This window comes from Mastigoproctus giganteus, chromosome 10 (genome assembly GCF_048544385.1).
Source record: "Mastigoproctus giganteus isolate SK-2022 chromosome 10, ASM4854438v1, whole genome shotgun sequence".
Taxonomy (NCBI): Eukaryota; Metazoa; Arthropoda; class Arachnida; order Uropygi; family Thelyphonidae; genus Mastigoproctus; species Mastigoproctus giganteus.
The window spans coordinates 38,440,922-38,454,702 of record NC_143584.1 but is presented as its reverse complement, the minus strand read 5'-3'; the positions used below and the strand labels follow the sequence as shown (position 1 = coordinate 38,454,702).

The following is a 13,781-nucleotide window of genomic DNA, read 5'->3' as shown; positions in this document are numbered from 1 at the left end:
CCAATTCACAAAGGAGGATCAAAGGCTGACACAAGTAATTATAGGCCTGTTAGTTTAACTTCGGTTCCAGGAAAATTAATGGAGGCACTGGTTAAAGAAGCACTGCAGGATCATCTGGACAAGAATTCAGTTATAGCTCAGACACAGCATGGTTTTGTTAAGGGCAGGTCTTGTCTGACCAATTTGATTGGATACTATGATGTAGTCACAAAAGAACTGGATGCAGGGAATAACTTTGATATTATATATTTGGATCTTAGAAAGGCTTTTGATACTATTGCCCATGGAAGACTGCTGCACAAATTGGAGCAGTGTGGCATTGGAGGCAAATTGCTGCTATGGATAAAGGGATGGTTGAGTGGCAGAAGACAGAGAGTGGTAATCAATGGACACTGCTCAACGTGGACTAATGTTATTAGTGGAGTTCCTCGGGGTTCAGTGTTGGGTCCATTGTTGTTTTCTGTATTTATAAATGATATAGATGATGGTATATCAAGCTTAATGTCCAAGTTTGCAGACGATACAAAGGTTGGCAGGGTTGTTAAGGACACTACTGATGCTATGCTGCTACAACAGGATCTGGAAAGGTTGAGCAGATTGGCTGAGAGGTGGCAAATGAAGTTTAATATTGACAAATGTAAAGTACTACATGTGGGAAACAGTAACACCAGATCAACGTATCAACTCTGTGGTACTACGCTGACAGTGGTTGAGAATGAAAAGGACCTGGGGGTAATTGTGCAGGCAGATATGAAGTTCTCTGAGCAGTGCAGACGAGCTGCAAGAGTAGCTCATGGTGTCTTGTCAATGATATACAGGAATTTTTCTAGCAGGGATAGGGATGTGATTATTCCCTTGTATAAGGCATCGGTCAGGCCACACCTTGAGTACTGTATACAGGTCTGGAAGCCTCATTTCAAGAAGGATGTAGAGCTGCTGGAACGAGTACAGAGAAGGGCAACAAGATTAGTGAATGGAACAAAGGGTTGCTCTTACGAAGAAAGGCTTAAGTTTTACAAATTACAGAGACTGGAGACTAGGCATCGGCGAGGTGATCTGATAGAGGTGTACAAGGCTTTGAATGGTTTGAGCATGCTCAATGCCGATGAGATTCTTCCTCTTGCTCAGAATAATCACCTGAGAGGGCATAAATTCAAATTTAGGAAGGACGGATGTTGGATAGAGGTGCGGAAATTTCCCTTTAGCCAGCGGGCAGTTGGTTTGTGGAATAGACTTCCATCACTTGTTGTTGAAGTTGATAGCCTAAACAAATTTAAGGCTTAGCTGGACAAGTATTTCGAACGAACGGAGGGGTGAAATGGGAGTAGTGGTTGTGCTTTTTTTTTTTTTTTTTTTTTGGCTGATGCTGAATAAGCTTGCTTTCTTGCATCATATGCCTCTACTAATGCTAATGCTAACTTCAGTTTTACTTTATACAAATAACAATGCATAACATGTTACACAGTTGTATCTCTCTAGTGCTTTACAAATTAGTTTTCTTTTTCTTGGACAAAACATTTATTACAAAATGATTTTGCCGACCGGGCTAGCCAGGTGGGTAAAGTGCCTGCCTGGCAACCCAAAGGTCGCGGGTTAGAATCCCGCCTCGGGCTTGGATCAAAGTACTGCAAAAACCTTGGGAGGTGCACTATGGCCACAGAAGCCGATGCGCCAACAACTACCAAAAAAAAAAAAAAAAAAAAAAAAGATTTTGTAGTTGTTTGTTTGACACTAAAATCTTGATGTGTGAATGCAGATGCAAAACACTCATTCAGTTTGTCAGCAACCTGAGCAGGATCATCAATATTAGAACTACTGATATCAAGTGAGCCAATGCAATTCATTCCCGTCCTTCTAGTGTTTACATAAGTAAAGATAGCTTTGATTTTTTCTTATTTGCACCTGTTGCCAAAGATTTCCAATAATCTGCCTTGGCTTGCCTATACTCATTTGTGACATGACTGCTTAGACATTTTAAGTCTTATTTATCTTCATCAATAATTCATATGCATCTCATGCATTTTTCTTCTCTTTCCCTAGTCTCATTAGTTCATCTGACATCCACTTAGGTCTAAGCCTTGAACAGTATTTATTAGTTGGTATGGAAAACTTTGTAGCTTCTATGATTATTCCTTTCAATGCTTCCCAATTATAATTTGCTGATAATAACATCATCAGTTGGTCCCACTGTACAGAATTTAAAACCTGTCTGAGACTTCTGTAGTCACCTTTACAAAAGCAAAAGCCCGTTTACCATTGATGGTAGTTTCATCTTTAAGAAAATCCCACATCAAAACACTAATCACTGACACTTAGTGACTCTTTTAACTTCAGATCAAGAGAATTAGTCTCCCTTGTTGCCTCTCTAATGTGCTACTGTAGAAAACAGTCATCCAAAAAATCCAGAGAAGTCTTGCTAGTGTGTGAGTGACCAAATCACAAGTCCCAGTCAATATCCGTTAAGTCAAATCTACCATTATAAGAAATTCTGGTTTACTGGTCCATTCCATTTCTCCATACAGTTGTTCATTGTACTCATCATACTCTTTAGACCTATAACACACTCCTACTGGCATTTTTGTTTTCCCCTAGTGCTCATGTCACCCAAACTGACTCAACATTGCATCTGGCCACACATGTCCACTGGATGAACTGACTTAGATTTTGTGTTTCTTAACTAAGAGCAAAACTCCTCTCCTGTCCTTTCTGTATGCATTATAGTCCTCATATTCAAATTCTAAATACCTTATATCTGACAATGACAAGTCTCTGATATCCCACAATGTCTGCATTTGATGACTTGACCAGTACTTCAAATTTATTTTCGATGTTCCTAGCATTGATGTGTATGCAAGTATACATGCACCTGTTCTAACTCTTAGCCCTAACACAGCCCATGTATTTACTTGTTCCATGAAGGCCTTCAAATCCTCAACACCTTGCATTACATGGCTGTTGCATGTTCCAGTAGAAGCAATGCAAGAACTCTTTTTTCCTCTGCCTGCAGCTATTGTTAATCTATTAGTCTGTTTATCCCCCCAAACTAGAAGTTTTCCAAACCACCTAACACTGCCTCGATAACATCAGCAAATATTCTTGCACCCTTTCTATTTCTATTTTCCCTCCTTACAGCAGTCTCTAAGTTCCCTTAATATGGATGTGCCATCTAAAAAATCAATCATACATTATACTGAATATGCCATTCTTTACATTCTGTGATATGTAATGAGTAAAAGTGTTCTTTAATAAAACAAATTAAAAATATATTATCATAATATTTTCTTGATGTTTTATTAATTTTATCCCAAAACAGGGTACACACCACGATGAGTTACATTTTTTCTAACATGGACTGTGAAGAAAAAGAGCATCCATTTTGTGGCCCTGTCCCAAAATATAAGTATGCCAGTTACTAGAGCTTTCTCATTATCTAGGCTGGTAAAAAAAGCTTTACCTTTACTTACTACTTTAGAAAATTGGAAATTACAAGGACTTACAACTTAGAAAACTGGACATTAATCCTTTACAATGCTCTTCTTCATCATGAAACAATAATTATTACTGAATATATTTCTAAAATTAATGCTCTAAAATTATTCTACAGCAACCTCCTTATTCACCCGACCTTGGGTTATGATTTTTACTTTTTTCAGAAACAAAAGGATTCAATAAAGGGACAATAATTTTCTGGCAAAGAAAAATTATGACAGCTAAAACAAATGCAACAAAGGAACTTACAAAAAAGGACTTCAGAGAAGTTTTCTGATTATTATATAGCTGATGGAGAAAGTATGTAAATGGCAAAGGTTGTTAATTTTAGAAATTCATTGTGTAATTATCTCTAAATATTATATCTATTTAAATAAAAATTTAGTTCTGGACCTTTGTGATCATACCTCATATATTAAGAATGAACTTGTTTCAAATGAAAATATATTCTGCATGTGTGAAAAGTGAATAAATTAATTTATTTTAACTAATGTCAGACGGGAAATGGAAAACCCCAAATTACAAGGAATTTGATATATTGACAAGAAATGAAAACATATAAACATCACTGCTATTTGTGAAGTTCTATAACATGAGAAACAGGATCATTACTGCAGGATGCATGGAAGAATAAAACTTAAATTAGCAAAGCTTTATCATTAAGAATATAAAAAAAGTGATAAAAAAACAATGTCATCTTTAAAAAAAGTTAGCAATTTATATCATTAACCCTTTTGGGAGTGAACATACTGATCTATACTTTTTTTGTGTGAGCTCTGGGGAGCATACAAATGTAACAATACATTTTTGAAGGTCATTTCAAATACATTTAGAATAATGTACTCTTTTACAAATGAACTGTTCTTGAAATTTTTCCTATATATGGCACCATCACTCAAGTGTATTTCCAACTAATGTTAGACATTGTTTTAACAGATTTAGTATGAAAATAGCTTTGAAAATCAGACGAGATCGTCACTGCACCTGTTGGCCATTATTTTCTGATTTTGGCTTTAAAAGCCAAAAATTATGTAATTCAGAACCAGAAGTTGATAAAACTAATTTAAGAGATACACAAATAAGTGTAGAGGATATTACAGCTTCGAAAAAAAATATATATAGCAAAGAGGTTTTCACAATTTTTTAAAGCTTTTTTTTTCTTAAAATTATGGTTACATTTTATTTTTATGATGAGCAATAAAATCAAAATAAGAAATTAATATGTATTATTATGTAGAAAGCTTTCATTTTTACAAAACAAAGAAACTCACTTTTCAAAGCCTGTCCCTATCGAACCTATCACCCACAGTTAAAATACACATATTCAGTTAACTCAACCCTTGAAAGGATTAATGAATATAAACTATTTTCACATTATGTTAAACATGTATATTTGAACTGCTAACACAGAATTCACAGAAAGAAAATGAAAGAAGCAAACACAAATGTGCTATTACTATAACAAATTTTCATAATTCACGACCTAAGACTTATCTGGGAGCGCAATACTGTGTACAGAGAAAAAAAAAAAAATAGTGAATTGTGCGTTAGAATTCTTATTCCAGTTAATAATATTTAAAAATAGATAAATAGATTTAAAATTACTACTACATATCCACAACAGATTGATATCTCTAAACTAAACATAGCATAATATAATATAAGAATGTGTAATCCATATTCCAGCTATTTCTTTTTGCTCGCAATGGGGAGAGAAAATTATGAGTAAAGAGGATACTATGTTAAAAAGTAACATGTTATAAGAAATAAACCCTTCATACTCAGGCCAGGGCCAGCTTTAGAGTAAGGCCAAGTAAGCACTAGCCTAGGGGTGCCAGGGTTTAAGGAGTGGCATCAGTCAATGTGGCCTAGGGTGCCATATACCCATGAGCCAGCCCTGACTCAGGCCATGAACTTTTCAAATGATTCTTATAGAAGAACAAGGTAAAATAACAGTACCATAAAAAAATTTGCTCTCAACAGCTCCCTCATAAATAACAATGTTATTCTTTAGTCATCTTGACTGCACCACGTTTTTTGTTTTTTTTGGAAACCATGAATGGAAAGGTGGGTGAATATAGACAGAAGGCAAAAGTTAATACTAACTATAAGTATCAATACCAAACACCACAATAAATATACAAATTCCTTTCTACAGTACTTTCTACTACTGTGTCGAAATCTGGAGGATAATACACCTTTAACTGAGAATAGAATGTCATATAAGAATGATTTATTGGTTAATATCATATTATATATCAGTGAAAAGGAATGGCTTGAAATTAGGAATCTTGGAAAAAGCTATTTCAAGTTATGAAAAATCTGACTTTGGATAATGTTAAACCTTATGCTGTTCATCTGAAAATGATTATAGACATTAACTGTTGATTTCATACTTATGTTTGTGAAATTCTTCCAGCTGTTTCCTTCTCATTCTCATTCAAAAGCAAGAATTTTAATATTAAATGAGCTCAAACTGGAATCTACTCTAAGCTGTCTACCTTTTAAGTACATTACATTTCTCTGGTAACATTTAATTCCAATATTCAAAGAGGACATTCCAACTGACTTTTGTATTTAGCACCACATACACACAAATAACACAGGCATTCAAAAACTGCTGCTTGTTGGGATGGTGAAGAAGCCCAAATATTTCAAAGGAACAGGTATTAAATTTCCTCTTCAACTATTTATAATAAAACAAAACTTAGATGAACTAAGATATTTTTAAAAGCTGGTTTTTAATAAATTTATGCCAACAATCTGCACAAATTTCAAATCCAAAGGACTTCTTTGGAGAAAGCCATTCTTTGTAATAATACACCTTTTAAACCAACTACATTAGTAATAAATACCTTTTCAACCAACAGAATTAGTAATAAATAAAGAAATAAATGGACAGACAAATAATCATATGTTAACAGTCTCCAAATGTAACTTCCTTAATATCGCCCATGAACATGAGTTATCATGAAACTAAAGAGATAATATAAACAAAAATTTATTTGCTTCATTGTATAGGAAGATGATAGCAACTTGAAAAAGATGTTAAAAACAAGAACAATAAAAGATGAAACATTTTCTTCTGGGGAAGCACTTAATAACATATCACCAATCACTACTAAGCGGCCAATAGAGAAATCATTAAACAAAAATTTTTGGGACCTTTTAACTCAGTCATTCTGCAAGGGCAGATGAAATCTCTCCTTTTACATTATATTTTAATATATCTTAATTGAATTCAATCACAAATTCAAAAAAGCTTAAAGCACATGCCCCAAAGGACACAAGGTTGTCTCAATAAGCATTGTGTATTTTTGTATGATAAAAAAAACCATTTCTTTCTATTTTAATGCAGAGCAGTGTTACATGAGTAGTTCCAATTTCATTCAAATTGAAAATTCTGAAAAAAGTGACTACAGCGAGACAGAGTGGTTATTCCAAAAAAAAAAAAAAAAACACGCTACAATGGAAGCTCTTCAAGAACAAAAAATATTTTACTCTCATTCTTAGAAATGCAGCAGACTGGAAAACAAGATATAGGGTATTTCAGAGACTGCTGGGAATCATTGCAATACAAGAAAATACATGGGTTGTGTTAGGATATCCAAGAATAGCAACAGGTGCATGTACATTTGTGTACACACCAATGCTAAGAGTTTGGTAAATAAATATGATGAATTTGAGGTATTGCTCTAAACATCAAAGACGTGTGACACCACGTCTCTGATATTGTTGGAATATCAGAGACGTGGTGTCACACGGATATAAGGAATGCAGAACTGGAATTTTCGGAGTACAATGTGTACAGGAAGGATAGACAGGATAGGAAGGGAGTAGTGGTTATGCCATTAATTAAGAAACACATAAAATCCAAGGAAGTGAAGACAGTCGACATCACTGGACAGTGCAGTGTCAAGTCAGTTTGGCATGACATAAGCATTGGGAGATCAAAATTGAGAGTTTGATTTGATTTGGTAGTTGTTGGCGCATTGGCTTCTGTGGCCATATTGCACCTCCCAAGGTTTTTGCAGTACTTTGATCCAAGCCCGAGGCGGGAATCGAACCCGCGACCTTTGGGTTGCCGGGTAGGTACTTTACCCACTCGGCTAGCCCGGTCGGCTCAAAATTGAGAGTAGGGGTGTGTTATAGGCCTAATGCTCTGATGAGTATAATAAGAAACTGTACAGGGAAATAGAGTGGGCCAGTAAATCAGAGAGTCTTATAATCGGGGATTTTAATTTTCCAGATATTGACTGGAATTTCGGTGCCTCCGTAGCCAGATGGGAAGGAGCAGAAGTGCATAGCACACGCTTCTTGATTAGACCGGGGTTCGAGCCCGTCACCACCAAATACGGGGGATGTGGAAAGGTCAGGGAATGACCACCGCTTATCCCGGAGCAATATGGCCTTAGTTCCTAATGCTCCTAAAAACCAAATAACAATGACTGGAATTTCTGAGTTGGTCACTCACACACTAGCAAGGCTTTTGTGGATTTATTGGATGATTGTTTTCTGGATCAGCATGTTTGAGAGGCAACTAGTAAAAGTAAGTAAAGTGCAGCCATTATCAACCCACTGCAGGATGGAAGCCTCCTCAACAATTCATGCTGAGGGAAATGGACCATAATCTGCCACGCTGGTCCAGTGCGGGTTGGCAGATCGACCGTATTCAGCAGTCAGGGGCTTGAACCCCGGTCTACTCAAAGAGCGTGTGCTACTGCACTCCCGCTCCTGCCCACTCGGCTACGGAGGCAACTAGAGGGAGTAATACTGTTTATCTGATTATCAGTAGTGATTCTTCATGGCCGCCTCCGTAGCCAGGTGGGAAGAAGCAGCAGTGCGTAGCACACGCTTCTTGATTAGACCGGGGTTCGAGCCCGTCACCACCAAATACGGAGGATGCGGAAAGGTCGGGGAATGACCACCGTATATCCCGGAGCAATATGGCCTTAGTTGCTAATGCTCCTAAAAACCAAAACAACAACAACATTCTTCATGCATTAAGAATCTGCAAATAAAGGAACCACTAGGTGGCAGCGATCAGAGTGTGCTAAAGTGTGATTTACTCTAAGAGGTAACTATCATTAGGGGTAAAGGGAAGGGTTTTTGCTTTCGTAAAGGCAACTACAGTGGTCTGAGAGAGTATTTAAATTCTATACAGTGGGACCAACTGATGATGTTACCTACAGCAAATTCAAAATGGGAAGCATTCAAAGAATTTATCTTGGAATCTAATAGGCTTTACGTACCAACTAACAAATATTGTTCAAGGTTTAGGCCTAAATGGATGTCAGATAAGCTAATGAGACATATGGCGGAGAAGAAAAATGCATGGGATACATATATATTAATGGGTGACATGGAAGCCTATGACAGATATAAGCTGGTCTGTAACCAAGTCACAAAGGAGATTAGACAGGCAAAGGCAGATTATGAGAAATATTTGGTAAAGGATGCAAAGAAAAATAGCAAAGAGTTCTTTGTTTATGTAAAAGGATGCAAAGAAAAATAGCAAAGAGTTCTTTGTTTATGTAAACTCTAGAAGGAAGGGGGGATGAATCAGATTGGTCCACTTGATATTAATGATTCAACTGTTGATGATCCTACTAACAAACTAAATGAGTATTATGCATCTACATTCACATATGAGGAGTTATTCAGGGAGGGGAATGCCAGAGGTGAATTAAACTCTGGCAGTGAGCTAGATGATTTATAATCACTGAGAGGAAAGGGGAGGAGAAATTGTTGAAGATAAACATAAAAAAGGCATCAGTTATATTAAAGGAGGCAGCAAAGGAAGTAAGCAAACCCTTAGCCATAATTATGAGAGCTTCTTTGGACTCAGAGGGGGAACACATGGACTGGAGATGTGCAAATGTGACCCCAATTCACAAAGAAGGATCAAAGGATGAAACAAGTAATTATAGACCTCTTAGTTTAACTTCTGTTCCAGGGAAATTAATGGAGACACTGGTTAAAGAAGACTGCAGGATCATCTAGACAAGACTTCAGTTATAGCTCGGACACAGCATGTTTTTGTTAAGGGAAAGTCTTGCCTGACCAATTTCGTTGGATACTACGATGTGGTCACAAAGGAACTGGATGCAAGGAATAACTTTGATGTAATATATTTGGATCTTAGAAAGGCTTTTGATACTGTTGCACATGGAAGATTGCTGAAGAAATTGGAGCAGTGTGGCATTGGAGGGAAATTGCTGCTATGGATAAAGAGATGGTTGTTTGGGAGAAGACAGAGAGTGGTAATCAATGGACACTGCTCATTGTGGAGTAATGTTATTAGTGGAGTCCCTCAGGATTCAGCATTGGGTCCATTGTTGTTTTCTAGATAGTATGAATCAGAGCTATAATACTCAATATGTTCTACGTTGATAATAATATTAGTAAAATAATAAGAGGAGTTTACCTCAATGTAATATGTAGAACACTTCAGTATGATACCCTCCAGAAATTAAACCAGAAAAAACGAAAAAATCGACAACTTGCCGGTACATTAGAGTAAAATATAAATAATTAAATAATCAATTTAACACAATTCAAATCAATTTAAAACAATTAAAAATCAAATTAATGCAATTAAAAGAATCTAATGAAAATATTCACAAAGTAGGAAAGGAAAATCATTTTGAATATTTTCGTTAGATTCTTTTAATTGCGTTAATTTGATTTTTAATTGTTTTAAATTGATTTGAATTGTCTTAAATTGATTATTTAATTATTTATATTTTACTCTAATGTACCAGTAAGTTGTCGATTTTTTCGTTTTTTCCGGTTTAATTTCTGGAGGGTATCATACGAAAGTGTTCTACATACTATATTGAGGTAAACTCCTCTTATTATTTTACTAATTGTTGTTTTCTGTATTTATAAATGATATTGATGATGGTATATCAAGCTTAATGTCCAAGTTTGCAGACGATACGAAGGTTGGCAGGGTTGATAAGGACACTAATGACAGTACGCTGCTAAAACAGGATCTAGAAAAGTTGAGCAGATGGACTGAAAGGTGGCAAATGAAGTTTAACATTGACAAATGTAAAGTACTACATATGGGAAGCAGTAACCCCAGAGTAACATATCAACTCTATGGTACTACACTTGCAAAATTCTGCAAGGCATAAAAAAAAAAAATTACAAATATCTATTAACACTTCTGACATGCTACTCTCCAGATGAACAATCTTCAACCTTAAAGCTTTCTTGTCTAACTGCTCACCAAAAATAATTTGCTTTCCCTATGCTTATCTTCAGTAATACTTATATTTCACAACAAGATGAGATGTCACTACCAGAAATTACCTTAAACTCTTAACTTTCATGGCACATAAACTTCTCATATGCCACTCAACATTAAAATAACTTTTCTATTATTTCCCCTGGCATTTTCCTCTGAAATATTAATCTATTAATGGGTATGTGCAACTAAAAACATTTGAAATAACTTTGGTACATTGATTTATAATCATTTCTGATTTTTTTTTTTTTTTTTTTTTCTGGTCAATAACAGTATACAGACTCACAATAAGTTTTAACATTATTTCATACAACTTCTAACCAAACTGGGTAGGGAATTTTTACAACTTTCAGAGGCCTATAAAAGTGGCTGCAAGTAGGTACTAAAAAAAAAAAAAAAAATTAATGTGGGAAAAGTGTTACTTTCAGTTATTCAGAAAACTTCTAAAGCCTCCCCCCCATTTAATATAATTTATTAACCATATTAAAACAAACTATTGTAACATAACAATATTTTGTATATCAAACATTTCTCAATAATTTTAATTCCTACCAGTTAACTATATTATTAACACTGTAAAAAAATATCAGTGCTTGTACTGCTATCTGATGGTAAGAAATACAATTTTTAATGAAAACAGGATCAAGTTCATATTAATGGCTCTGTATAATAGTAAATCAAGTTCCATTACCCAAGGTATGAAGAGGAAGGGGGGTGTAAAATTGACATCACAAACACAATTGTTACCTTCTCAAGACACACTTATCTCAAGACAGGGCCATTGCTATACTATAGAGATAAGTGAACAACTTTCTCTGAAACATACTGTATATGAAATTTCTTGCGTGACAGGCTATTTTTAAAATGAAATAATGGCATCACTTAAGGAAACCATAAAATGAATCACTGTGAGTAATTATCTTTTCTGAACTTTTCTCCATTGTAACCACAAGTAAACATATTCTATTGCTGACAATGCAAATTTTAACATGTATTAAAAAGTAGACAGAAGCTCTCTCAGCATATTCAGAAAAAATAAAATTGTGCCAGTAAGTCATAAATTGCAGTAGAGTCCACTTTCAACCACACAGGAAGAGGTAAAAACTGTATTATAAATCCTAAATTAACCAATATAAGAATACTATATTATAAATCCTAAAGAAATCAATTTTAGAATATTGTTCAACATCTGGGGAGGGGACTGCCTCCCCCAAAAACCTCCCAAAAAATTAATGACTATTCAAAAAAGATTAATCAGTTCTTTGTAAACTTTTGAACCTTCAGAAATGCATACACAAACGAAGAAATAATATCATTTATAACTCACCCAGAACACATTTATTTATTCAATAGAGACAGTGGCTTAGTACAAGGATACTGTTCTGCAACTAAAACACTGATGTTAAATGTTCCTTGCCTTGAGAAGAGGCTAATTAAAAACAGAATGTACTGTAACATGACTATACATGTTTTACAGTTATCACTTTGTCTCATTATCTCAAATCACAATTTGTTTCATAATTATAACTGCAAGCCATAAGAAAGTTTACACTTTGACTTATTAAAAGTCTGTAATAGAATTTCTATCCAAAACACCCCACCCTTTGTTTTTTTTTTTTTTTTTTCTTTTTTTTCACTATTATTGAGCTCATAACTTAAGAAAAGTTGAGAATTTCTGTGGATGTAGGTAATCACAAAACTCATTTTTCAGAAATCAAAGATAGGTAGTTACGTTAATTGTAACAGATAATCAAGTTTGAGTGGTAAGGAGGTGGAAAATGTTACGAAATATAACATATTCTATACATCCTAAATATGTACATAATTAACAATCACTGTTTCAACAAACATTTACTGTATATGGAAAAAGAGAGGCATTATCACGACTGTAATAACAAAGCCAAAGGCTTTTACAAAGCAAATAAATAGCGTTAAGTTGTTCTCCTATACGATTCATGCTCAAATAAATTATTCATTAATGTTCCAAAACATAACAAATTAGAACTGATTTTTTCAAACACAAAACATTTAAAACCCTTCTGGTGGTGGTGGTGGGCTGAAGATGAGGACTGAGTCAGGAGAAGATGAGCTTACCTGGTCTGAATCAAAGGCAAAATTTAGGCTACAGAAACCTCTGGGTGATGGCAAATCCAATGAAGCTTTGAGCGGAAACTCTTGGAAAACTTGTACTTCATCTAGAACAACCTACAACAAAAAAAATTTCTTCAGGTATTTGAGGAAAGGTGTTTCTATAAAAATTTTTTTTATTATTATTTCTGTTTAAAATTAGAGTCAATTTAATTTTTCTCATTCATTATATTTCTAAATGGAAATATTACCATATATAGATTTTGTGGAAGTGGTATATAATGACTACACTTTAATTTATTTTTTGTTACATCACATTCTCACAAAAAATATACTCGATAATTTGTTTTTTTTTATAAAATATCATATATGAGCTCTATCCTCAGATGTGAAATGAATTCAACCTCAGGACTTCTGTGGATATTTTAAATAGCAAACTTTAGCTTGGAATGAAAAAGATAATACCTCAAACCTAGCCATTTCATTAGTGGCATTCCACCAGTGCAACATGTGCAAACCAACTAAAAATTTAACTCAATAAGCAAGGGATGCTAAAGGCTTCTGCCCTTTGCACTGCAGCCAATTATCCTACAGAAATAAGTTAAATAACATGGGGATTGTTACATTTGAAGAAATTAAAGTCCTCAAAGGAATTAAAATAGGAGCCCATCAATCTCTCAGCTACCCAACTCAACACCAGAGTTCACTACTGGACATCAGGCAACACAGCAGCAATCTTCAAGGCAGAATGCGCTAGTCCCGCAATAGCTACTTATTGTTGGTGACTCTGTCAAGGATCATGGGGTAGAATTCTTCTCAGTGTGGTCTATGCTTGTTAACAGGAGAGTGATTCTACAGGGATGGGATACACTTAAATAGAAAGGGTGTGTAAGAATATTTGCTGATGCTACTGAGACAGTGTTAGGTGGGTAAGAAATCTGCTGGCTTG

General features: G+C 35.0%; 1 protein-coding gene across 1 annotated transcript in view; it reads right to left on the bottom strand.

The window, feature by feature from the left end:
• Nucleotides 1-13,781, bottom strand: part of LOC150078990 (patj homolog) — a 946,782-nt gene that overhangs the window by 215,165 nt on the left and 717,836 nt on the right. Inside the window, exon 17 of the mRNA XM_090382912.1 lies at nt 12,839-12,949. Within this exon, the coding sequence (XP_090239038.1) occupies nt 12,839-12,949 (111 nt within the window). The remainder of the gene's footprint in view (nt 1-12,838; nt 12,950-13,781) is intronic.